The sequence below is a fragment of the Aethalodelphis obliquidens genome, unplaced genomic scaffold, assembly GCF_003676395.1.
Source record: "Aethalodelphis obliquidens isolate GAN/ISIS:26980383/991018 unplaced genomic scaffold, ASM367639v1 scaffold122, whole genome shotgun sequence".
NCBI classification, from domain to species: domain Eukaryota; kingdom Metazoa; phylum Chordata; class Mammalia; order Artiodactyla; family Delphinidae; genus Aethalodelphis; species Aethalodelphis obliquidens.
In genome coordinates, this window is record NW_020838066.1 from 450,924 (window position 1) to 478,089 (window position 27,166).

A 27,166-nucleotide genomic window follows, 5' to 3' on the forward strand; every position below is an offset into this window, starting at 1 on the left:
TTCTCTATGAGGGTAGGGGGGATTTCAAGACCTAATTAGAGGATGTTTTGCCAATGTTTGCTTCTAGGAGTTTTATGGTCTCTTTTTTTTTTTTTTTTGGCTGTGCTGCACAGCATGTGGGACCTTAGTTCCCTGACCAGGGATCAAACCCGCACCCCCTGCATTGGAAGTGCAGAGTCCTAAACACTGGACAACCAGGGAATTCCTGGTGACATGTCTTATGTTTAAGTCTTTAAGACATTTTGAGTTTGTTCTTGTGCATGGTGTGAGGGTGTGTTATAACATCATTGATTTACACGCAGCTGTCCAACTTTCCCAGCACCACTTGTTGAAGAGACTGTCTTTTTCCCATTTTATATTCTTGCCTCCTTTGTTGAAGACTAATTGACCATAGGTGTGTGGGTTTACTTCTGGGCTCCCTATTCTGTTCCATTGATCCATGTGTCTGTTTTTGTGCCAATACCACTGTTTTGGTTATTGTAGCTTTGTAGTATTGTCTGAAGTCTAGGAGGGTTATGCCTCCAACTTTGTTCTTTTTCCTCAGGATTGCTTTGGCAATTCTGGGTCTTTTATGGTTCCATATAAATTTTAGGATTAATTGTTCTAGCTCTGTGAAAAATGTCATGGGTAATTTGATAGGGATTGCATTAAATCTATAGATTACTTTGGTTAGGATAGCCATTTTAACAATATTAAGTCTTTCAATTCAAGAGCGTGGGATATCTTTCCATTTCTTTGAATCATCTTCAGTTTCCTTTATAATGTTTTATAGTTCCTCAGTATATAAGTCTTTCACCTCCTTGGTCAGGTTTATTCCTAAGTGGTTTTTTTGTTTTGTTTTGTTTTGATGTGATTTTAAAAGGGATTGGTTTATTTCTTTTTCTTGTCTGATTGCTGTGGCTAGGACTTCCAATACTATGTTGAATAGAAGTGGTGAGATTGGGCATCCTTGTCTTGTTCCAGATTGTAGTGGGAAGGCTTTTCACTGTTCACTATTTTGTTGGCTGTGGGTTGGTCATAAATAGCTTTTATTATGTTGAGATATGTTCCCTCTGTATCCACTTTGGTAAGATTTTTTATAATGAATGGATGTTGAATTTTATCAGATGCTTTTCCTGCATCGAGATGATGGTTTGTGTTTTTTTCTTTTCCTTTGTTGATATGGTGTATTGCATTGATTGATTTGCATATGTTGAACCATCCTCGTGACCCTGGGATGAGTTCAACTTGATTGTAGTGTATGACCTTTTTTATGTGTTGTTGGATTCAGTTTGCTAATATTTTGCTGGGAATTTTTGCATCTATATTCATTAGAGATATTGGCCTGTAATTTTCTTTTTGGTAGCATCTTTGGTTTTGTTATCTGGGTGATGCATTCTCTGACATAAATCATAGCAATGTTTTCTTAGGTCAGTCTCCCAAGGCAATAGAAATAAAAGCAAAAATAAACAAATGGGATTTAATCAAACTTCTAAGCTTTTGCATGGCAAAGGAAACCATAAACAAAACAAGAATTACAGGAACTAAGAGAAGAGAATTTTCAAACTCTTTCCAAAATAAGCACTTTTACACATTGTTGGTAGAAATATAAATTGATAGATTTTTTTATATAGGTCATTTTATCAGCCTTTACTCAACATTAAACCATTCTGCTTCTAAAAATGTACAAAAATATCTTAGAAGGATATTCATTGTAGTATATAAAATAGTGAAAAATTACAAATAACCTAAAAGATTATCAATAGACAATTGGTTAAGTCACAATATATTGTATATCTATACAATGGCTTGCCTTATTGCCTTAAAAATAACAAAGTAGATTTGTGTTTACTGATATGGGATATATCTTGGTACATTAAATGGCAAAATCAATCATAAGTAGTTTATATGGCAAGTGTGTTTTATTGAGAATTTGGTATATCCCAGGCAGTATTTGTAAAGAACTCCAAAAACTGATAGGGAAAAATGGGCAAGCAATTTGAACAGACTGATCCCAAAATTCAAATGACCCATAAATGCATGTACATGTTCAACTCCACTAGTCAAATGAGGGAAAATCTATTTTAAATCACCATCAGATACCATTGCACACCCACCAAAATGATTAATAGTAAAAAGACTGATAGTACCAATTGTTAGAATATGGAACAATAGCTATTCTCATATACTGCTGTTTGACGGTAAATTGGTACCAACACTTTGATATTACCTATAAAAGTTGAAGATACACATACTCCTAGGTATATATTCGAAAGAAATGTGTGCACATGTGTATACAGAAATATGCATAAAAATGTCACAGCAGTGATCAGTTTGCAATATATACATATATCAAATCATGGTACACCTTAAGCTAATACAGTCTTATATGCCAATTATATCTCGATAAAATTTGGAAAAAATAAAAGTGAAAGTCATACAAGTAGAAACTGAGAGAATTCACCTCTAACAGATGTTCATGTTAGAATTAAAGGATATTCTTCAGGCAGAGGGAAAATGATCTAAGAAGGTTTGAGATGTAAGAAGCAATAGGAGCAAAGAGTATGGTAAATACAGCAAACAGTGACCATATAATAAAGTCATAATAATGTCAAGGGAAGTCTTTTTTTTTTTTAAGCTAGAATTCAAAAGTACAAGTGTGACTGAAATTAAAATGCTGTAAAGTCCTTTGTTCGTGAGGAGGATTGAGACATGGATTAATTTGGACTTTGATGAGTATGCATGATAAAATATCTAAGGTAACCATTTGACATATAGAAATAGAGCATGTGACATCCCAACTAATATATGGGAAAAAGCAAAATTTTTAAAAGCTAATCAAAAAGAGGCAAAGAGATAAAATTTAAATAAAATTTAAAAAGTCATTTGTGGTGGAACTTCCAAATATGGCAGAATGAAGAGGTCACTGAATCTTCTCCATAGGAAAATAAGTGTAAAGCTGGAAAAATTGTGTAAAAAGAACTGTTTCAGGACTGAGGAGATTGACCAAAGGCAAAGAACAAATAATTCAGAGCTTGATTCTGCCTCTCTTTCAATGTCTATGTTCACTCATGATGACCTAGATAGTCTTTCTGCAAAAATACCTCCCTCATCCATCCCATACTCTTTATTGTCACTAATGGAATTGAAATGACCATTTTGTTTGTAAATACATTTTGATTGCAAGTAATAGAAACTTCAAATAAGCCTAAGTACAACATGGGTGTATTGAAAGGACACTGAGAATACCCTCTTATTGAAGGGCATTAAGGATTCCCAAGGGCCTGGGACCAGGAATGAGGTCACCCTCATGGTCCAGGCAGTCCTCACGGACTCTCATCTTGCTTTCTTCTTCTGAGTTAAATCATCTCTACCATTTTCTGTATGTTCACTTCATTCTCCTCTCAGTAGGTCTTGCCTTCTGCAGGACAGCTCCCACTGTGTTGACAGGAATGTGGCCAATGGCCCATCTCAAAGAACCCAAGCCTATTTACCTTCAGTTCAAGCAACTTCCCAGATTGGTGGTATGGCCCTCAATTTCAGATTTTTCCAGAAAACCTGATTTAGCCAGCTTGGGTCATGTGTTCACCCCTAGTCCTATCAACTATGATCTCTAGGGCAAGTGCAGGTCATAAAAGCTTGGCTGGGTGTTGGTGATATAATATAGTACAGAGTTAAACATATTTAACAAAAGTATTTTCACATAGACAATCCCAGGTAAAGCTTTTGTAAGAAAGAGAAAAGTTGTTAAAATTTAATATAACTTTCTTCAATCAGCATGTATTTATCTTTACTTCCTGAAGAGAACATCTTTATACTGTTGGAGTGCTCTATTGTGTAGCCTAAGGCAAGCTTTGTGCCTATTAATCTGTCAGTAAATATTTACTGATTATTTCTTTTTAGTTTGTTTCATTTATAACAATACTTATAAGTGATTATTGAGATTTTCTAAAAAATTTATTTTTGGCTGCGTTGGGTCTTTGTTGCTGCGTGCAGGCTTTCTCTAGTTGCGGCGAGCAGGGGCTACTCTTCATTGAGGTGCATGGGTTCCTCATTGCGGTGGCTTCTCTTGTTGCTGAGCACGGCTCTAGGTGTGCAGGCTTCAGTAGTTGCAGCATGCGGGCTCAGTAGTTGCGGCATGCGGGCCCTAGAGCGCAGGCTCAGTAGTTGTGTTGCACGGGCTTAGTTGCTCTGCGGCATGTGGCATCCTCCCGGACCGGGGCACAAACCCACGTCCCCTGCATCGTCAGGCGGACTCTCAACCACTGCGCAACCAGGGAAGCCCCACTCCCTTCCTTTGAGGAACTTTTCCCTCATAGGCTGACACACCCTTGAAAATTATTCACAGTGGAATACTACACAGTCATCAAAAAGAACACAGCAACTCTATCTTCACAGGAAAAGCTCTTCAATACACATTGTTGAGTGAAGAAAAGAAATGCAGGGCTTCCCTGGTGGTGCAGAGGTTGAGAGTCCGCCTGCCGATGCAGGGGACACGGGTTCATGCCCTGGTCCAGGAAGATCCCACATGCCGTGGAGTGGCTGGGCCCGTGAGCCATGGTCGCTGAGCCTGCATGTCCGGAGCCTGTGCTCCACAACAGGAGAGGCCACAACAGTGAGAGGCCCGCATACCACAAAAAAAAAAAAAAAGAAAAAAGAAATGCGAAAACAATATGGTGTAGTATGATTGTATTTATTAAATTTTCTCTATTGAGGTATTTTTAATTGAGGTGTAACTTTCCTATTTGCTGTGGGTCCATAGAGATCTGTAATATGAGAAGAGATCTGCAAGATACTCATCTGGGGAGAGAGGGGTGGAGACTAGAATTGGGCTTACATCAAAGAAGAGTTTAACTTAGCTTTAACCATTTAATTATTAAAGTGAGAATGCATTTGTTAATTACTTGTATAATTAAAGAGAAATGAAAATGTGATATTTCTCACCAAAAAGAAAGCAAGAGGAGACTTAAAGAAATACGGCAGGGACTTCCCTGGTGGTCTAGTGGTTAAGACTCCACACTCCCACTGCAGGGGCCACAGGTTTGATCCCTGGTCGGGGAACTAAGATCACTCATGCCTCATGGCACGGCCAAAAAAAAACAAAAAAAAGAAATACGGCAGGCCGAGATGGCCATATGTACCCTCCCTGCCATTTTAATCTTACAGAAATTCTGGATTAAGTACAACATGTTTTAAGTACATAGTCAAGCTCAAAAGAAAGAAGTAAAAATGTCCTGAGAGCCAGAAATAAGGAGAAAAATCAAAGCGAGAGCAGGAGCTGGTTTTGGCCAGCCCACAGCATCTCAGAGCAGATCTGGGCCCTGGGTCAGAGATGGAGGACAGCCTGGGCTGCATCAGATGCTGGGGTGGATCCTCCTCCCAGAGCTTGGGGCCTCAAAGACTTCCGTCAGTTGAAAGAGGAAGAGGAAAGAGTGCCAGCCACCCCAAAGAAGCTGCAGGGAACTTGGCAGGTGGAGAAACTCACCTCTTCAGATCCCTGGCATAGATATATACAAGGTCTCAGTTTACCTTGCCTACGTGTGGGCTAGGTAGAAGCCCAAATCTGGAAAGGAATATAAATTGTAGATACAGGGACTCCCCCAGGCTCTGAGAGAAGCCACCCTGAAACTTCCCTGGAGGGAAATTCTCACACATACATAACTGTCACAGACAAAAATGACCCCAGATGAAGCAAGTGCACATTAAAAAACTATACATTAATTGGGACTTCCCTGGTGGTCCAGTGGTTAAGAATCCACCTTCCAATGCAGGGGATGCAGGTTCCATACCTGGTCGGGGAACTAAAATCCCACATGCCACGGGGCAACTAAGCCCGTGCACCACAACTACTGAGCCCATGCGCTCTGGAGCCCGCGCACCACAATTAAAGAGCCCACACGCTGCAACTACAGAGCCTGCGTGCTGTGACTAGAGAGAAGCCCACGTGCCACATCAAAGAGCCTGGGTTCCGCAACAAAAGATCCTGCATGCCGCAGCTAAGACACAACGCAGCTCAAAAATAAATAAAATATTTTTAAATTATACATTAATTGTATAAAACAAACTTCTGTTAAGTGAGAATTATAGAACAATCTGGACAAAAACTACAAAGTACAAGGTTTAAGATATCAAAGTAATAACTAAACAAATAGATCTAATTTAAAATATAGGACAGTTTTTTACAAAAGCCTATTGGAAAAAGAAACAAACTGACTCTAAATTTTTAAAATGTGATTAGAATTTAAAAAATTTAGAAACCAGTGGATAAGTCAAACAACACGTTAAATATTACTAAAGAGAACATTAGAGGATTTATTTGAAGAAACCACCCAAAGAACAGAAAGATAATTAGATGGAAAACAAATAAGTTCAGTTAAAAAGCATGGAATTAGGTGGTTCAGTGTAATCTAATAAGAGTTCCAGACAGAGAGAATGAAATAGATGCTATATTTAAAGAGAAGAATGTTATTACCTTGTCAGATATCCTCAGTTGTTTGTCCCAGTGCAGAAAGATTTGAATGACAGGATTCTGTGTGAAAAGAGGGACTGCGTTTAAAGGAACAATTATAACTTTACTTTGTACGTGAATATATCATCTCAGAATTTATAAAGGACATTTTAAAAAGAGGAAAAAGGGAACTGTCAAACTGTTTTACAAAGTGGCTGTGCCATTTTACATCTCACCAACAATGCCTGAGGTTTCCACTTTCCCCATTCTCACCAACACTTGCCACTGTCTGTCTTTTTTATAATAGGTACTCTAGTGGATCTGAAGTGGTTTTGTATGGTTTTAAGGTATATTTCAAACTAAGCATCCTGCAGATCTGTTTTTCACACTGAACTATTTTACTTCAAGCTATTTATGATAGTTCAAATTGTTGTTGAATGCCTTTCTAAACTACCTTATCTTACAAAGTCTAGTTGTAATTTAAACTGAAAATAACCATATGTTCACATTTCCTGATTCTATTAGTCTTTATCCAATCTTTGATTACAGTGTTTTTAACATGTTTAAAATAGTGTATTTTTCTGATAAACACGAACTGCACAGTATCACCATCACTGCCCACCCCACCCCCCGAAAGAAAAGGCTGATTATATTTTTTGCCTCAAGAACTTGAAGATTGGTTACTTCGGAAAAGCATGCTTGAGGTAATCACCTTCCTCTTGTAATTAATTAAATGATTTCAGACATTCATAACCATGTTTGCATAAGTCAGGGTCTTCAGGCCAGTCATTTAGGAACATCCTACCAGAACACCATCACTTTCACATACAAAGGTGTGGGCAGAAAAGCCCATATATTTGCAAGTGCTCTTGGAAGAAACAAGAGGGCCCTGCTTAAGCAAGTTCACTAATAGCGTGTCAGTGGAGGCATGCTTCAGCAAAGGGCTTTCAAATTCTCTAGTTCTGTTAGTATAACAAATTGTTAACCACTTGTTTTAAGATTTTTTTCAAGCTCAAACTTTGGTTTCGTCTCTGTATGTTTTCTTCTTTATAAGAGGCAGTAAACTACATCTGGTTAGTATTTAGTGCTTATGGCACTTGTAAATAAAGAACCCTCTTTCTGTTACAAATGTGTAAATGCTCTGCTTACAGCTTTTGATATTTAAAACAGCATGGAATATGTGTTTGTCTGAGGCTAAAGTATGACCTTTAGGAAATTAGAATCTGTCCTTTGGCTATTTTATCTTTAAAAAAAAAAGCTTGACTTCGTTGGCCCACATCCTCTGTTTCCATTTTCTCTTATTGCTGGGCGCATAATACACATTGGACAGTTGTGCAAGCCTCTGGGGTCCTGGGGCCCGAGTTCCCCTCCAGTCCATCAACATGATGTCTCTCTATTCCCAAATAAAGCCAGAGTTTGTGCAGGCCTTTTCCATTTCTTTGGTCAGCCTCAGCCTCTGGAAATTAGTATGTTTCTTCAAATATTATTTAAATGTACAAGTTAGCTGAACTTTAATAGAAGGAGATTAGGAAAGATAAGTAGAAAGCTTATAAACGTTCAAACAAATGTCTTTACAAGTAAAATTTTCATGTAACAAAAATTTCTAAGCTGCAGCTTTTGGCCCTTCTTTATTTCAAATGTGATTCAACTAATTCCAGTTGAACAAAATCATGTGACCATATTTTCAGAACAGAGAAGTGTTAAACAATTGCACTTCTGTGTAAATGACCCAAGAGGGAGTCAACAGTAAGATCTCCATATTTTCAGACAACTTTAAGCATTTCCACACATTGAAATACCCAGAGGGTGGGAATGCACTGAAAACATTATCCAGAGCACACATACGAGTAATAAAAGTTTACTGTGCATAAGATAAGACCTTCAAGAAAAAAAAAAATCCAGAAAATACTTATCAAAAGACCTGCCCTTGGGGACTTCCCCGGTGGTCCAGTGGTTAAGACTCCGAGCTTCCACTGCAGGGGGCGCGGGCTCAATCCCTGGTCAGGGAACTAAGGTCCCACATGCTGCGCAGCAACCAAAAAAAAACAAAAAGATGTGCCCTTGGCTATTAATTGTGACCCAAGAAAAGGCATACTGACTGCTTCCCAAAACAATATTTCAGATACTTCTACATCAAGAAAGGGGGGCTTCCCTGGTGGCGCAGTGGTTGAGAGTCCGCCTGCCGATGCAGGGGACATGGGTTCATGCCCCGGTCTGGGAAGATCCCACATGCCGCGGAGCGGCTGGGCCCGTGAGCCATGGCCGCTGAGCCTGCGCGTCCGGAGCCTGTGCTCCGCAACAGGAGAGGCCACAGCAGTGAGAGGTCTGCGTACCGCAAAAAAAAAAAAAGAAAGGCTTGCAGATTGCTAGTCTTAACTTAGGAAGATCAGGTAAAAGAAAATAGATTTTATGTTCTTTGTCCCAAATCCTGGAACATCTGTACACAATATTTCATGCACTTATGGTCACTGCTCTTCAGGACAGACATGACAGAGTTGGAAAAGACGCAAAAGAGACAGCAAAGTAATCTTGATGGCAACAGAGCTTCCAGATGAAGAAAAGAACAAAGCATTCTCCACGCTGGATGGCAGTGGCAGAGGGGAGGCATTCGTGTATTTACTTGTTTAATGTCTGTCTTCTCCACTAGATCGTATGCTTCATGGGCTCAGGGATGCTGTCTTTTGTATTTTAACTTTTTGTTGAAATATATAGACACAGAAAAGGGCACACATCATAAATATACAGTTGGATAATTTCTTTCAAAATCATAGAACCGGGCTTCCCTGGTGGCGCAGTGGTTGAGAGTCCACCTGCCGATGCAGGGGACACGGGTTCGTGCCCCGGTCCGGGAAGATCCCACATGCCGCGGAGAGGCTGGGCCCGTGAGCCATGGCTGCTGAGCCTGCGCGTCTGGAGCCTGTGCTCCGCAACGGGAGAGGCCACAACAGTGAGAGGCCCGCGTACAGCAAAAAAAAAAAAAAAAAAATCATAGAACCACTGGCCAGAAGAGGAAGCAGAGCAAAGAGCAGCCCCCAGAGCCCCTGTGCTCCCTTCTGTCATTTCTTCCACACCGCCAGGGCCAGGGCCCACCTACCTGCCACAGGACTCCACAAGATGGGGTTGGCACCTGTCACTGCATACGGTGTCCATATGAGGTCCGTCCATGTGGAGTATAACTGGTGATCATTCCCCTTGTTGCCATGTAGCCTTCCGTCCTGTGGGTAAGCCACAAAGCATTCACCCAGTATTCTGTTCCTGGGCCCTTCCAGGTCCTGGCAATTGTAAATAGTGCTGCTGTGTGCATGTCTTTTGGTGACACATGTACATGTTTATGTTGGGTAGAGTTGCTGAATCTTAGGGTAGATGTATGTTCAGCTTTGAGGTGTTGCCAAACAGTTTTTCAAAGTAACTGTGCCCATTTATACTCTCACCAGCAGGGTGTGAGGGTTCCAGTTGCTCAATTCAGTTTCAACACCGCTTTTGTCAGTTGTTTGTAGCCATTCAGGTGTGTGGTTTTTATTTGTACTTTCCTGATGCTCAGTGTTATTTTGTTCAGGCCATACCCAGCATTTAACAAAGTGCCCGTGGTTTTTATTAGAGCTCTTTCAATGCAAGTGACAGAGGATGGGACAGAATCTTAACTCACATTGGCTTAGCAAAAAAGGAAATTTAGGGACTTCCCTGGTGGTGCAGTGGTTAAGAATCCGCCTGCCAATGCAGGGGACACAGGTTGGAGCCCTAGCCCGGGAAGATCCCACATGCCGCGGAGCAACTAAGCCTGTGCACCACAACTACTGAGCCTGTGCTTTAGAGCCCGTGAGCCACAACTACTGGGCTGGCGTGCCACAGCTACTGAAGCCCACGTGCCTAGAGCCCGTGCTCTGCAACAAGAGAAGACACCACAACGAGAAGCCCACGCACCACAACAAAGAGTAGCCCCTACTCGCCGCAACTAGAGAAAGCCCGCATGCAGCAGCAAAGACCCAACACAGCCAAAAATAAATAAATATTTTTTTAAAAAGGGAAAGTTAGTCACTCCAGTAGTAGTAGAGGGCTGGAGTAGTTCAGACAATCAAAGAAAGGTTGCCTGCGTTTGGGGATCACACCAAGATAAGAGGATTTTCCCTGCCATTGTGAGGCCCTCATCTCTGCACGGTTCTCTGCTGGTTCTCTGGACAACACACGGGCCTCATACAACCTGGAAGAGGCTGTCTGCTGAGCAACCCCTGTAGGAAAAGATTTTGTCCTCCCAGCATCTACCTGTCAGTTGGCCCAGGACACATCATATGCTGTTTGTGAGAAGCTGACAGTCTGTGATGACCTGAGCCAATCCTGTGAACAGGGACAGGTCTGTTACCAGAGGAGGGGTAATAAGAAAGCTTGCCAGGCAAAGAAAAACGGGTCTACAGTCCACAATAGCTCCACACAGTAGACACTCTGCAAATCATTCTGAGTGAATGAATTAGTCAATCCAAGTTCATCATGTGTGTAGGCCTCATGATGTATGAGAGGATGAACTTGAAATACTTTTACTTAAGAGGCCCTCTAGGGACTTCCCTGGTGGTCCAGGGGGCCCGGGTTTGACCCCTGGTCAGGAAACTAGATCCCATGTGCATGCCACAACTAAGAGTTCGCATGCCGCAACTAAGACCGGAGCAGCCTAAATAAATAAACAAACATTTAAAAAACTAATAAATAAAGAGCTCCTCTAGGAGAATAAAGCAGTTTCAGGACAAGGCAGCAAAAAAAATCCTTCTGCCCTCAATCAATTTAAGAGATATTCCATGCTGAAAATTTGAACTGTTACAGAATGCGTTTTGCCAGTTCATGGATGGTCTGTAGAGAAATGCATACATGAAAGCATTTTCCATGTTTGCTACTCTCCTGTTACCTGTTTTGAGTCTCAAGTCAAGCCCAGGATCAGCTGGCCCCTTCCTACTGCCCAGTCCTGAAGGGGATGCTTATATCATTTGTGGCCAGATGACAAGACGTGTGTTATTCTAAGACCCCAAAAACAACTATGCGTTTTCTCTTGAGTATTTAAGGGAAAAATGGGAGCCCCTTATTAAAAACAATAATAATAATAAGCAAAATACTTACACCCATGGCAGGACATAAGGAGGTGTATAGAGTAAGAATCTAGGTGAATTTTCCTCTCTCTCTCACAAATGTCATGTGGGATCCTGGGTGGGAATCCTGAAAGAGAAAAAGGACATTAAGTAAAAACTAAGATAGCTGAATAAAGTGTAGACTTTAGTTATAAAAGTGATGTCCCAAGATTGGTTCATTAATTGTAACAAATATACCACACCAATATTAGATGTTAATGATATAGGAACTCTGTACTATCTTCCCAATTTTTCTGTCAGTCTAAAACTCTTTTTTTAAAGTTTGTTTTTAAAATAAAAATTCAGTAGAGGGTCTTGAAAGGAGCCCATGTATGAGGAGGGGGGTGTTGGTCCCTGAAGCCTATAAGCCTTATTGGTTTTAGGGTGAATTCACTCTGACCTCCCTCACTCTGATCAGCACTGAGCTGATACCAGAGGCTGAGGCTGACCAAAGAAATGGAAAAGACCTGCACAAACTTTAGCTTTATTTGGGAATAGAGAGACATCGTGTTGATGGACTGGAGGGGAACTCGGGCCCCAGGACCCCAGAGGCTTGCACAACTGTCCAAGGTGGATTATGCGCCCAGCAATAAGAGAAAATGGAAACAGAGGATGTGGGCCAACAAAGTCAAGCTTTTTTTTTTAAAGATAAAATAGCCAAAGGACAGATTCTAATTTCCTAGAATTTTCTAAATTTTCTAAATTTCCTAATTTAGTGGGTCACCTGAAATTTGCTTCGAGAAAGGCATTGGGGTCAGGAGGCCAGCTCAGCTTGGCTTCTTTACTTTGGGCTTGGGGTCATTGGAGCAGCCTTGCAAGTCTCTGAGCCTTTTTTTTTTCTTATTTTTAAAATGAACATAATTTTATATTCCTGCCTCATAAAGTCATCCTGTGATTAAATATGTAAAGACCTGGCAAAGTTAGAAGTATTGTGCAAATAGAATAAATTATTAGCGTCCTTTGGACTATTTTACCAAGGTTTGTTTTCCCTCTCACATTTTAATTCTCATGCCTAATATTCATTTTATTTTATTTTTCTTTAAACCAGCAGGATTTGATGTAATACAAAATTTCAACCATTTATTTATTTATTTATGGCTGCGTTGGGTCTTCGTTGCTGTGCGTGGGCTTTCTCTAGTTGTGGCGAGCGGGGGCTACTCTTCGTTGCGGTGCACGGGCTTCTCATTGTGGTGGCTTCTCTTGTTGCGGAGCACGGGCTCTAGGTGAGTGGGCTTCAGTAGTTTTGGCACGCCAGCTCAGTAGTTGTGACTCACGGGCTCTAGAGCGCAGGCTGAGTAGATGTGGCGCACAGGCTTAGTTGCTCCGTGGCATGTAGGATCTTCCCAGACCAGGGCTCAAACCCGTGTCCCCTGCATTGGCAGGCGGATTCTTAACAACTGAGCCACCAGGGAAGCCCCAAAAATTTCAACCATTTAAAATTTTATTTACATAAATTATTTGTGCCCTATTTTATTTTGTCCTGGTTTGGGGGGGGTTCCTCTGTTTCTACGGACATGAGTTGACAATGGTTCATATATTTTCTTCCCATTTTTAAAAACTGAAGGCATTTTAACATAGGACTCTAGAATACAAGTTTGGACATATATCATTAGCTCTATATATAAAATGTAATTTAAATATTATTTAAACCTTAAATTCTATACCCAAACTATTCATCAAGTATGAGGGAAAATTGAAAATATAAACATGAAAGGCCTCAAAAATGGACAATTGAAACACACTGCCTTTGTTGGGCACCCTGCTAAAACCCTTCTGAAATGACAGTAGAGAGTTTTAAAAGACATACTGCACAAGGATGAAGAATAGGCCAGAGGAAGGCAGCAGTAAGCTGATAACAGGAAGCAGGATAACAGTGTGTTGTTTGATGAGAACCAGAGAAAGCTGCGACCTAACCCTTGAAGGAAGTTGATTTGTTCTGTGGAAGCTCTGATAGAGGGACTATGGATAGGAGAAGAATTAGTAGAAAGTCTATATGAGAGTCAGTCCGTCCTCACCCTGACAGAAGGCCTATGTGAAAAAGCTAGGAACCTCCAGAAAGGGCCTGGACTCTGCAACCTGACTCCTCTGGAGAGAAAACTGTGGACTTCTAATAAAAATAAGCACAGGGGTGTTCGCTGGTGGCCTAGTGGTTAGGATTCCGGGCTTTTACTGCTGTGGCCGGGGTTCAGTCCCTAGCTGGGGAACTGAGATCCACAAGCCACATGGTGTGGGCCACCCCCTCCTACCCCTCAAAAAAAATAGACACAACAAGTTGCTTTCACTAGATCAGGAGCCCTTTACTGTTGGGGACTTAAGTCTTATACCACATGGAATATATGAACAAACCTGTAGGGGCTATTATGTTTCCCAACAAAAATGTTTCTGTTGCTACCATTAAAATCAGTTGCCAGCATGAATTCTGTTACAAGTTGATTGTAATCACACTTGACCTGTGTATTACAACTATATTTGAATTTAGAAATGTTAAATGGTAGAATTTTTATGAGCTCAGGTTTTGGAAACCTATTTCCTTAGGTTTGAATCAGTTTACTAGTTGTGCAATCTTGAGCAAGTATCTTAATTTTTCAAGCTTCAGTTCCATTTATTTATTTATTTGTTTAAATTTATTTATTTACTTATTTTTTTTGGCTGCGTTGGGTCTTCGTTGCTGCGCGCAGGCTTTCTCTAGTTGCAGTGAGTGGGGGCTACTCTCCGTTGCGGTGCGCGGGCTTCTCATTGCATAGTGGCTTCTCTTGTTGGGGAGCACGGGCTTTAGGCATGCAGACCTCAGTAGTTGTGGCTCGCGGGCTCTAGAGCGCAGGCTCAGTAGTTGTTTCGCACGGGCTTAGTTGCTCCGCGGCATGTGGGATCTTCCCTGACCAGGGCTTGAACCCGTGTCCCCTGCATTGGCAAGCGGATTCTTAACCACTGTGCCACCAGGGAAGTCCCCTCAGTTTCATTTAAATGGGCATTATACCAATGGTTTCATATGACTGCTGTGAACATTTGATGAGCTAATGCACGTCAAGTGCATAGGGCCTGCAAATGTTAAGAGATCGATAAATTGTGTGTGGCAGTATGGGTGTGTAATTTGTCTTTTGAAAAAGAAACTGAACACCTTAAAAACTCAAAAAGTCTGTGATTCAATGAAAAAATTTTAATTAGACCATAGTTACTTTAAATTATAATCAGTTTCAATGCTTTGGACATTACTTTGAGATTTATGAAATAATGAGAGTTTCAACCTTAGTAATGATAAAATTGCCAGTGAATATCTGGAATATTACTTTCATCATCTGCTTGCATTTCATTATTTTGCTTGCATAATTACATATTAAAAACTTTATGATGAGAAAGTTGTGAAATTACCTCTAAAGAGTTTCTAGCATTGATTATGTTTATATGTGTGTGTGTGTTCAGCTTCTTAATTATCATTTCTGACTATTTTAAAAGAAACCAACTTGGCTTGCCTTTTTAATTATCAGTCTAGGAGGGAACAGACTACATTTAAAAGCATACAATTGCTACCCAATTAGCTTAGAATGAAATAAACAATCTTAAAAACAGAACTACTGTTTGGACATGTATCCCCACCTGAAGTGATGTTTACTGTCTAGTAATCTTAATGGGGGTTGATCTTTTAAGGGTACACTTGCCTTCAGATTGATTGCATGGTGTATGTTTCTTGGCTGTATATATGACTGATTTTGCTTGTCTAACCTTCCCCTTTCCATTCTAAACAGGGAAGTTGTAGAAGGATTATACGTGTAAACTTTATTCCTTCCTGGGAATAGAGTGATTTTAGAGCCACAGAAGAAAGAAGGCTAGAGAATTCTGAGGGGTGGACCGAGGTGTTGGGGTGATCGCCTGCTTGTTAATATGCATGTGCAGAAGGATTCTGAAGGGGCTATGGTGCGTGCGTGTGTCACACCAACCTGTCTTACCAAGCTGTTTCCCCTGAGAGGGCCTGGATGCACTGAAGCCCCGGGAGCAATAAGCCCAGGTCTTAGCTCCTTGGAGAAACACTGATACCTGTTGAATAAATTAGGGTCAATACTGACAAAATAAATAAATAAGGGAGAAGTAAAAGCTCGTTCTTCTGGTGGAAATCTTCTCGTCAATGTGGAAGGAATGATGGAGACAGACTGTCACCCTTTGGCAACCCTCATGTGGTTGACTCAGCTGTGAGGCAGCAGCAGGCCCAGGCTGGTGAGTGGACATCTGACTGAGGAGCCAGACAGTGGCCTGGTCTCATGATGTCCCCTTGGAAAATACCAGTTACAGAGGGAAAAGGGTGACTTTTGGGTCACCCCAAAAGCACAGCAGCATTTCTGTGGCACTCCTGATGTAGCATCATGAGGCGACGTCAGACCTGGGCTGAGGCCCATCTGCAGCCCAAGAGGTCTCACTCTCCAAACCCCCAAGACTTGAAGCAGGGACCGACTGGAGACTGGGGGTGGGGGCAGGGGCTGTGATGGGCACAGAGGGGAGCTGGGGACATCTGAAATTTTCTGGTTGGAATGTTATGTTTTGGTAAAGCAGGAAGATGGCCCCATTTGGGGAAATGCCCACTGAGTGTCCAGGGGTGATGGGTATCTTATCTACTGCTCGCTCTAGAAACGGACGACTGACTGTGGGTGTAATGGTTGTGAGTGAGCCTGCAGGGAGATAACAGAGGGTCCCACCCGGGCAGAATGGCCTCAGAGGCCCCAAAATGGTACACTTGTTCACTCCATAACATCATATGTGACATCTGTGATTATATAGATGTAAAATGTGTGTAAAGAAACTGCACCTGGACAGGAATAAAGACGCAAACATAGAGAATGGACTTGAGGACACAGGGAGGGGGAAGGGTAAGCTGTGACAAAGTGAGAGAGTGGCATGGACATATATATACTACCAAATGTAAAATAGATTGCTAGTGGGAAGCAGCTGCATAGCACAGGGAGATCAGCTCAGTGCTTTGTGACCACTTAGAGGGGTGGGATAGGGAGGGTGGGAGGGAGACACAAGAGGGAGGGGATATGGGGATATATGTATACATATAGGTGATTCACTTTGTTATAAAGCAGAAACTAACACACCATTGTAAAGGAACTATACTCCAATAAAGATGTTTAAAAAAAAAAGAAACTGTGACTGGCACAGAGGAACCACTTAACGTTTGTTAGCTTCATCTTTAAAATAAGAGCACATTGTCTTCTAAGTGCAGATGTTGTAGGCATTTCTAAGCCTTCTGATGTTGGGAACAACTGGAACAGTTGTCTCAGGATTTTTGGGTGTGGGGCACAGTGTGGATGCCTATCTTGACTCTGGCCGCACACCCTCCCAGAGCTGCACAGGCCCCCAGCCTAGAGCTGCTACAGGTGATGCCCCAACCCAGGCCTACAGGCAGATGGGCTCTCCCTCCTTTTCCTACACCCAGCAACTTGGAGTCTGTGTACTGTGTCAAGTGACAAAAGCAATACAATTTAGTAACAAGTTTGATGTGTTTTATTCAAATGAAAAAATCCATGAATTGGGGAAGTCCAGGGCCTCACAAGCAGGGGAACACTGTTCCCACGGGAGTTTTATAGCCTTGTTAAAGAGCCCACACAAAAACAAGGCAGGATTGGCTAGGAGATCCCATTTTCTAGGGTGTAGTGAGCTCATTAAAGCTGAATTGGAGGACTGTGATTGGGGTTAGGTGTTGTGCAGATATGCAGGCTGACTTAGCTTTAGATGTGTGCCGTGGGCCAGGCCTCAGGGGTAACTTCCATTTTATGGGTCCTGATTTACAAATTAACTTTATCAGCTGCCTCTGCCACCATCCACCTAAGTCTGTCCCAATGCCATGATGATTTGAGGATTGGCCATCATCCTTTGTACCCATTCCCATCTGCACACACCCAATTCCAGCACCTCATATCCCTCACTGGCAGCTCCACTGTTTCCCTGCTTCTCCTGGCAACAAGCGCTCCTTGTGGAACAGCCTGTGTCTGTGTCCTTCCTCATCCTGGATTCTTCTTCATCCACCAGAATCCAGCACAATTCCTCACGGCCCCACCAACACCTTTGTCCCAGCACCACAGAGGGAGCCCCACAGTCAACCACTCCCTCCTCCCTGAGCCTTGCCTGTGCTCCCTGCCCCACACCTGGCCTCCACCTCTGCCATCTTCATGGGCACTTCCACAGACTGACCTGTGTTGGGAGTCCCACATCTTCCTACCCGTGCCCACCTTTCCCCAACAGCACAGTAACTAAAGGGAACAGGGATTCTTTATGGGGCGGGGGCAGGGGAGGAGGGGATGAAAATGTTCCGCAGTTAGAAACTGGTGATGGTTGCATAATCTTGTGAATATACCAAAACTCACTGAATTATACACTTTAAAGGAGTGAATTTTGTTAATGTGAATTATACCTCAATTTAGGGAAAAAAATTACTGAATCAGACAGACATAATCTTTGGGAAAATATTAAAGTCAAGATGAATTAGTATATCTATGGACACTCAAGGGTACATTTAAACTAAAGACTCAAGGTTTCCCATTCATTTAAGTGGGGGTGGGGGGTGAAGCGGGATGGTATGACTGATCCGTAACACAAGGCTGGTTTTCTCTAAAGTTCTGTTTAAAATTCTCTTCCCTTTGGACCAGCATCCAGCAGCCATTCCAACAGCAGAGTAGATCTCAGGTAGAAAACTGGGATGAATAACAAATTGGCAACTTTCTCACAGCTACCATTTTTTCTATCATAAACACCAGGAGAGTTCTTGACTGAAAAGTCCAGGCATATGGCAAGCAGCTAAATAAACATCCATTTTGAATCTACCGCTTAGAACAAGCTTCCTATGGAAGGCTGACAGGCCCAGTGTGTGCAAAGGACCCGCACCATGCAGCCTGTTCCCAGCCTTCCCAACAACACTGGGAAGCACAGGCCTCCCATTTGCTCCCTTTATGTACCAGACCTCGACCTTAGTTTCACCAGTGGCAGCATGTGAAGTATCTAAGGTGCTTTCCAGGTCAGGCTGATAACTTTCCAGTCAACTTTTTTTGTGTGAAGCTATTTTTTCATGTTAAATATTCTAAAATATATTGGCCAGATTGCTGCCTTATCAGAGTACATCATCTTAATCCTTTCTTGGTGATTCAGTTGGCTTTTCTGAATGTCAAATATGGTAATATGTAAAACTTTCAATCGCTATTGAAATATGCTGATCTTATGCTATGACCTCAGGCCCACTTTGCATTTAGAGTTGTATCACATTTCACAACTTATCTGTCTTCTCCCTCAAAGCCACCTGTACATGTCTCATGTGGACGAGACCCACCCTTTGTATTTCTAACTATCGTTGACGGTATCTAGACTGTGCTTTTTATGTTGCGTCTCTGGGCTACTCTTCAGCCTTTAGTTGCTTTCTTCCTGTCAGCTTTGAATATTTGAGGTCACCAGACAAGTGAATGAAGCTGGATAAACAGGGCAATATTATTAACTTGTATAAAAAGGAACTTTCCACACAAGCCCCTAAAAGGTCTCCAGAAACACATACTAAATGCCTGATCTCTTCCTAACGTTAGTGTTTCTACTTTTGGTTTTTTATTTTAAAAACTAAAGAGAGTAAATTTTATTTTTTTTAGAGAAAGTTTCTAATCTAAACCCTCCTTTTGCTCATGAGGAGAAGGCCTAGAGAGGCTGTGAGGTCTGCTTGGAAGCAGACCAAGCCCTTGAGCCTCAGGCTGGAACTGGCCCAGGCCATGTGCTTCCAGCTCAGCCTGGAAGTTACACTGCCACATTCACATGTTCTCCTTTACATTCCTCATACAGCTGTTATTAATTTAGAAGGGCCTGAGGTTTAAAAATCACCCAGCAGTCTTTCCATTTTAAAAACTTAGGTATACATTTTCTCATAAAAACTATTTCGCTGAAATTAGAAATCATCTAAGTTTAAACCAGGCCCAACCCAGCCTTTGGTCAGAATGGCTTGGTGTTTGGACGTGTTCTCGCTCCATCAGCATCTTTCTCACACAGGGGTCTGAGAACACTGGCCTCACACGCTGGCAACAAACTCACTGATATGTGGCTGGCCCTTTAAAGGTTATGACACGTCTTTGTCCCCACAAGACCTCATTTGACAGGAGCTGATTTTCTTCAGCCCATCAAGTACCTGCATCCTCAGGAAGGCCCCATCCTCTGAAGCAGGCAAGTTCTGCTCACCCACAGTTCCAGCCCTGCCCCTTCTCTTGCAGGAGGAGGGGTTTCTCTGACTGGCTGCTAGATCAGACATTTCTCAGAGGAAGCCGCACCTCACTTTCCTTCCATGAGGTTTGGGGCAGCCACGATGGCTGGGTTTGGGTTTGGATTTGGGACATGGCCGGGCTTACATGTGATTTCAGCATCAGTCCAGGTGTCCGTTTCTACAGCAGGAGCTGTGAGAAGAGGGAAAGAAAATGTGTCTTTCAAAAGCTGACCCTTTTAGAACTTAGAATCTTACTGTGGAGCCTACTTTTAGTCTCTGTCATATCACCCCAACCCCGCAATCTGTTCTCACAAGAACAAACAAAAATAAGTTTTTCCAAGAATTGAGAAGATGGGGCCACTCATTACTCTATTTGTTGTGAACATTCTGTTCAGATTCTTGCAAAGCTTTGTTATTCTAACGATCTACAAGTCAAGTCTAATACTAGAGGTTCCCAGAGCCCCCTACAAATAATAGAAGCAGACATTTCCAGAACTATTACATTACATGGAGGGAAAAGCCAACCCTACTTTAGAGTTGCAAGCCTAGAAACTCGTGAAATTCGACTTCATTTCCATTTTAGAGAGGATACTTTTGACTCTAAAATGGTACACGATCTCATCATGAAGCTAACTTTTAGCAGAGCACGCTCCCTGAAACCCTATTATCCAGAATAGCCAGACACCATGCCTGGGGGAGACACACAGGTCACTGGGAGAGTCCAGGTGGCCCCGTGCGGGCTGTGCAGGAGCCAAGTGCCCACAGTTACCAATATGCAGGCTAGGGTCATTCGGCAGCAAGTGTGAGGACAGATGGTGGAAGCATCCACTGTGGTGGGGACCAGCCCACAGGCCTCAGTTTGAAAGGCTTTTAAGGCCAAATGCTAGCACTCTAGAGAAAAACATTTGCTTTACAATGAGAAACCTGGCAGACAGCACCTCACTTCAGTCATCAGGATCACCATCACCTTGGTGGGTCAGCTGGCCGGCATACCTGACCAGCCTCCTCAAGCTGTCCAGGTCACAAGACACAGACAAAGGAAGCAGGTCGGCCAAACGCTGTGGGGCCCTGGGTAGACAAGCCAGTGAAATCAGAATGGAGTTCTGTAACCTGTTAACACTGGGCACTTGATGGTGTGGAATCCTGGAGGCTGTGTGTCAGTGGAGATCTAGAACAGGCAGTGCTGATGACCACAGAAGGCAGGAGTGGGGACGGCCATGGCCAGGACGCCATGATGCCTGGATGAGAAAATGGCACACCTGAAAATTAAAGACTTTCAGGGAATGCGAGACACACCTGAAAAGGGTTTCTTGCTTCTTTTCAGTCACCTGGAACAGCGTCCCTGCGCCCCACAGATTTCTCTAACCGTTTCTTCTCCCCACAGGAAAAGTACCCAGAGGCTGTGCACCTTTCAGAGGGGGCCTCCTCCAGCTGCATGGGCATCAGGAACCCCAGCCGACCAGGGTGAGTGCACAGGCCCCACCAAGTCCCTCCCCAACACCCAGACGGTTGTTTCCTGTTAAAAATGAGGATTACAAATAGAAAACAAATGTAAACCACCTAACTGACATCTTGAGATATGTCTGTGGAGTCATAACAGATAAGCAGCCGATGGCAGGAGAGCACAAGGGGGACCATGTGGGGACTCTAAACACAGACGGGGTCTGTAAGGAAAAGGTGCCAGTCTCACTGCTGGGGTCCTTAGGAGGCCAAGGAGGGGAGGCCACGAGGGGTGGAGCTCTATTTTCACCAACTTATTTCAAGAAATGTGGGGAGTCAGCAAGCACTGAGTGAGGGGAGAACTCATCTGGGTCTCCCTCCACCCACCATGGGCACCTTTATGTGCACATAGACAGGATGTGCTTCTGTGACCTGTGCCTAAAGATGTTTTGCTTCTTAAAATGGTGTTGTAGCTATGTAAGCTTCTGGAACTTGCCTTATTCAACATTATTTCCAAAATTCACCTCTGATGGTGCATGTAGCTGTAGTTCATTCATATTCAGTGCTTACACTCCATTAGGTGAATATATGTATTTCTGCATTCTTCAGGTCTTGGGCATTTGGGTTATTCATCATTTTCCACTATTTCTAACATTCCTGTTCATGTCCTCTGGCACACAAGTACACAAGCTTCTCTTAGGCATATACCTAGAAGTGCAATTCCTGGGTCATAGGGCAGATTCAGCTATCACTGCCAAATTCTTTTCAAAGTAGTGTATCAATTTATGTTTCCCACCAGTAATTTTTAAGCTCTTATTGCTCTATATCCTGTACTTCACTTGTATGATCACGCTAATATGCAGTGGGTACAAACAGTATCTTACTATGGTCTTAGTTCCCATTTTCCTGTTTGTTCATGATGTTGAACATCTTTTCATGTTTCACTGGCCATATTCTCTCTTCATCTGTGAGTCTTTAATATCAGGAGAGTCTGAGCACGGCCTTGGGGAAGGGCAGGAACTCCTAGGATGGTTGGGAGGACAGCAGCACTCCTGCCTGGGTGGGCATCCTCTCCTCTAGAGAGAGGCAGGTGCTGCATACAGTTTAGTCTGATTTCAAGAGCACTTAGCAATGCATCTTACCTCTTTCAGGTTTGAACTAGTAATTGTTTGGAGGATACAAATAGATGAAGAAGGGAAGGTTTTGCCAAAGCTGGATCTTCTCACCAAAGTGCCGCTGCAAGGTAGGGATGTTCTGGTGATTTCTCACTATGCTCAACACAGACACCTACTTATTTCATCTGGGTTTATATGGCAAGAATCAAAAGTCAAAAATTTCATTAATGTACTTTTTAAATCAGTTTTCAAAATATTTTTGTCCATAATCACTCAAAAAGCACAGGCAAGGGGGATTGCTCCCCCACGGCCCTCCTAGGCTGAGCGCTCAATGTCTCTGCCGCAGGCCTTTGGGTAAGTGCTCTGTTCAAGGTCATGATTCAGTCGTCCTGCCTTCCCATTCAGTGTGGCCAGCAGAGAATGAGGGCATTGTCTCGGTGAAGTTTCTCACCCAGTTTGTTTTCTTTACAGCCCTGGAACTGGACAAGAACGGAGTCATAGAAACTGCTCCTCTCAGCTTCCGAACCCTACTGGGCGTGCTGGGCATTGAAGCCACTCTGGAAAGTCTGATTAAATCACTTCACACAGAGGCAAGCAACTAGTTCCCAAACAGTGAAAAACTACACGTAGAAGTAAGATGCTGCACCTGGAGGCATGTGATTTTATTGAATATAAAAATTTGCTCTTTTCCACTTAGAAACCTTACCTCTAGAACATGTTTATGCAGTTATGGCACATTATATATAAGTTGTCAGGACATAAAAAATAAATAGTTATTTAAATTCAAAATACCAAATAAGTGACACATATAGTGTATTTTTAAAAGTAAACTCAACATCTGAGGAAGTACAGGAGTGGCTGCCCACCTTGGGATGTGGGGAGCCACTGTGCGCCCCCCATGGTATGAATATGAGGGCAGAGGTGGCCCCAGCCCATCTCAAAGGTCGGCCCTCCTCCTGTCACCCACCACCTAGGGACTCTTGGAGGGCTTGCCAATGCAGCCTCATCTCTTAGACATCCCTCAGAAACCTCTGGGGAGCCACACCACCCTCCTCGCCTCCTGGCTCTGGAAAGCAGCACTTGGAGGCTTTCGCAGCACCTCTCAGCAGCAAGTCCTCTGACATTCACTCTTCTTGGTCTTCCACAAAAAAAGTAGAGCGGTTAGCATAAAAAACACAGTAAGACAGCAAATACGGCACTGTCCCTTCACACAGGACCTTAGCACCCCTGGTCCCTCTGCACAGAAGAAACAGTGTTTTCATTAAAGTCTCCCAGAGTCTAAGTGCTGCACTGACCTGAGTTGCCAGTTTAAAGTAGAATGGGTGAAAACATTGTTTCGATCAAATGAAAGCCTCAGAGCAGGGGCCGTGGCGGAGTGTGAGAAGAGCAAAGGGTTGGGTCAAGACCCCCTAGCAGGGGACACTCATCTATCACCTCTTCCTCCCAAGTAGAGGGTGATGGTTTTCAGACAGTCCAGACCAGCCAGGACAGGCAACAGGAGGCTACCCAGCCCACCTCCTTGAGAAGCTGGCGTTCCAGAGCTCTGCACACAGGCACTCAGGGTCCTCTGCACACCCTGGCCAAGACCATCCTCACCCCAGGCCAGCAACAAGGAACCTCAGGCCAAAACAACTCTGGAAGCTGCCTACTTCCACACACTCTGGAGCCTGCAACTTGCCCATGAGAACGCGGCTCCATGCACATCCCTATGAGTGGAATCTCCAAAGCCCCTGTACCCCAACACACCACATGAATGAGAAATGTGTGTCATTTGAATATGTTTTTGAACCTCTGAGTGTAAAATTAAGTAGTAAGTGGTAAATGGTAGTAAGAAGTAAATGATAGGACAGAATTGGAGAATAAATTCTGGAAGAGCTGGCTTGATTCTAATAAGCATAATTCTCAATTTATCACAAAATTCCCCACAAAAATTTACAATCAGCAAAATATTCTTATTTTTTGTGTAGTATTTTCATACAATCCCATGGTTTCACTAATATTATATTACAATAAGCCTTCATTAGTCCCTCAAAATGATGATATAAATAATCTATACAACCTACCATAGAATAAAAAACTGAAGCCAAGATTCCCAACAGTTTTCATAGCAGCTGGGCACACTTTTGGTGACCCCAACAAGAACCCTCATAGTGCCAGCCAGGAGTCTTGCGGAAGCAGGGCTTTGGGCAGCCCCGATGGGGAGGTGGTCCAGCACCACTCAAGGCCACTAACACCACACATCTTAGTGAAACCCAAGGGAGGAACAGGTATGGGGAAGGAGGGAAAACTCGATGCTGGCTCTGGCAGAAGTAGCTGAGGTTTCCCAAACACCCAAAAATGCCAGGAACCCAGAGCTGGCAGGAGCACAGCCACCCCATGACACCCACGCTGGGCACAGCAGCTCAGAGTTGCAGCTCTGCTTCCAGCTCCCACAGCAGCAATTTCAGGTGGGAAAGAACACCTTGTCTCCCCTGAAGTTAAAGAGGATAAAATCATTCAGCACAAAAAAAAAGTCAGTGCTCGCATGAGTGGTGTCAACCCCTGCCCTGAGTGCCACGCTCCCTGCTGACCCTGTGCAGAGTGGTGGGTATGGCATCTCCACAGGGACTCTGAGTCCACTGCTCAAAACTGATGTCCATATCAACAACTTATTGCTCTCCACAGCAGGGAACCACTAAACCTGTGCTGACACATGGCTTGCATTGGAAAAGTGACCAAGTAACTCAGCTGGGAAAGTTCCAGTAGTATCTGTGTTTTCTTAAAAGTCCAAACTCTAAGGTATATGTGACAATTCAAGTTTTCTGTGTTAGGATTCTGGTGGTAGGAGATCCAAACCTTGGGTCTTATAAGGCTTTTTAGAGATTAGACGTGAGCCCTGCGTGGAAAGGGAGAACTGCCCAGAGGGGCCTCCTGGACACAGCACACTGCTGGGCTCACGTCCAACATTCCTTGCCCTGGAAGATGTCTCTAGTGCTCTTCCATTCTGTGTCTCCCAGAGGCAGTCCCACCTGAACAGGGGTTGAAAAGCAAAAACATTCACAGCCAAAAGTCACCCAACACAACAGAAACTCTATCATTCAACCTTCACATTCTATGTTCAAGTTTCAAAACCACTACAGGAAAAAAGTTAGACCTTATGGAGAACTAATGTGCAATCTTCGCTTTCCTTGAACCTAGTTGACATCACGGTGGCATCTTTGGCATGTACAGTCTTTAAATAGTAGTTGACTATCTTGCCATCCAGTTTATACTGATGAGGAATGCTCTCATAGGGCTTGAGGTCAAGATCCAGCACAGACACGGAGAAGGCAAACCTGGATCTCGATGAAGGGACAATGGGCCTTTGATCGGAGCTGGAAGCAAAAGAACAATTTCAGAATACACAAACCTCCCAAATCCTCTCAACCCAACCCACAAAGAGCACCCATTCTGTGCATCAATATGCATTCCATCTCTGTCTATGCCAACTGTATGTACTAGTGCTAGAAACTTCTGCAAAAGAGGCACCTACTGTGATACCCGCCAGCACACCAGACAAGAGAGAGTTAATGTGCAGAAAGATGGAAAAGCAATTATGTAGAATACTCGATTGATATTCACCATATCCCAGTAGTATAAACGAATGCTAAGAAAGTTACTTTATCATGAGCCAAGTATTACAAAACCTAAGAAAATGGGGAAAGTAGACCTGGCTATTCAACAGCCAAACGGATAAAATGTTGAGGACAGACTTCTCTTTTCGTGTCCTTTAGCGTCTGGTGAGAAACTCTTGCTCCTTTATACTTTTTCACTTTTGGAGAGAGAGATCTAGTCTCACGTTTTATTCTCAAATTGTATCTGCAGTGTTTGGTGTTTTGTTTCTTAGGGTTTAGTTGTGGTCTTTCTAAATATTGTAATAGTTGTATGCTTATAATGAAATATGAGCAATTACTTGTACTTAAAAAACACTTTCAGGCTAATTCTGAAGTTTGTACTAAGATTGCTACATATATCACTTAGCTCTCAGAGTGCTTGACACATAGTATACATCCAGATGACTGGTTAGATACATTATATGAGCTCAGTTTAGCCCGAGAGAAGTACTCAGGAGTCCGGGTTTCTCCATGTGTACTACTCTTCTAGATTTCAAAATTATTACAAAAACAAAACAAGCAAACAAAATACCAATTTCAAAACCTCCTGCCTGGGAGAGGGAAGGCAGATAAAACATTCCTATTTAATGAGCCTAATCAAGGCCTAGACTCTAGCTCAATTCCTGCTCAGAAATACTATTTACAGGAAAAACGAATCCCTGGCTCATTTGCTGGGGTCTTAGCTACTCCCTCCTGAACAGCAGAGAACATGGGTACAAATTAAGGTCTTGCTTCTGAGTCTCAGTCTCAGGGCCTGAAACCCAAGCTCCACACAGCGGGGCTGGGACAGTGAACATCTGGCCCTCAATTTTATAGGATACCTCACATCACATCAGAACCAACACCCAATAAGATGACATGAATAAAGAGAGGAGTCCATCACGCAGAGGCTGGTGGGAGCACGGCCCAAAAGCCACTGCTGAGGAGAGTCTGACCGTTTGCTGACCTCAAGCTTCCAGTGAGCCCAGGCCTGACGTTCCTGACACCTGAAATGCTTCTCTGCCCTGGGGATGACACTGGTGATCACACGGCTCAGTTTCTAGACACGTGTCCCCGCTCCTCTCCCACCATGTCGGTTTCTGCTGAGCAGCTGGTCAAGGGTGTCAGGACTCCTGGCCCTCAGCCCCTCACATTTCTGTATCCTGACTGCATCCTTGCTTCAGGAAGGGCAATAGATAATCACATCTGTGTGGTTTTCTCTCATCTAACAACACTGCTTAATCCAA

The 27,166-nt window shown here is 43.1% G+C and overlaps 2 protein-coding genes across 6 annotated transcripts in view; one reads left to right on the top strand and one right to left on the bottom strand.

Annotated features, from left to right (window-relative positions):
• Positions 1-23,868, top strand: part of CENPP (centromere protein P) — a 222,833-nt gene extending 198,965 nt beyond the window's left edge. The window contains exons 6-9 of one of the 3 annotated variants that reach the window (XM_027098333.1): positions 21,138-21,217; positions 22,345-22,436; positions 22,780-22,898; positions 23,760-23,868. In XM_027098333.1, the coding sequence (XP_026954134.1) occupies positions 21,138-21,217; positions 22,345-22,436; positions 22,780-22,898; positions 23,760-23,831 (363 nt within the window). In that variant the 3' untranslated portion in view covers positions 23,832-23,868. Of the gene's footprint in view, positions 1-21,137; positions 21,218-22,344; positions 22,437-22,779; positions 23,100-23,759 lie in introns of those variants that run through there. The other 2 variants (XR_003431075.1, XM_027098334.1) reach the window with 2 other exon arrangements.
• Positions 22,942-27,166, bottom strand: part of IPPK (inositol-pentakisphosphate 2-kinase) — a 50,185-nt gene continuing 45,960 nt past the window's right edge. For all 3 annotated transcript variants that reach the window (XM_027098325.1, XM_027098324.1, XM_027098326.1), the window contains one exon: positions 22,942-25,661. In XM_027098325.1, coding sequence (XP_026954126.1) covers positions 25,436-25,661 — 226 coding nt within the window. In that variant the 3' untranslated portion in view covers positions 22,942-25,435. The remainder of the gene's footprint in view (positions 25,662-27,166) is intronic.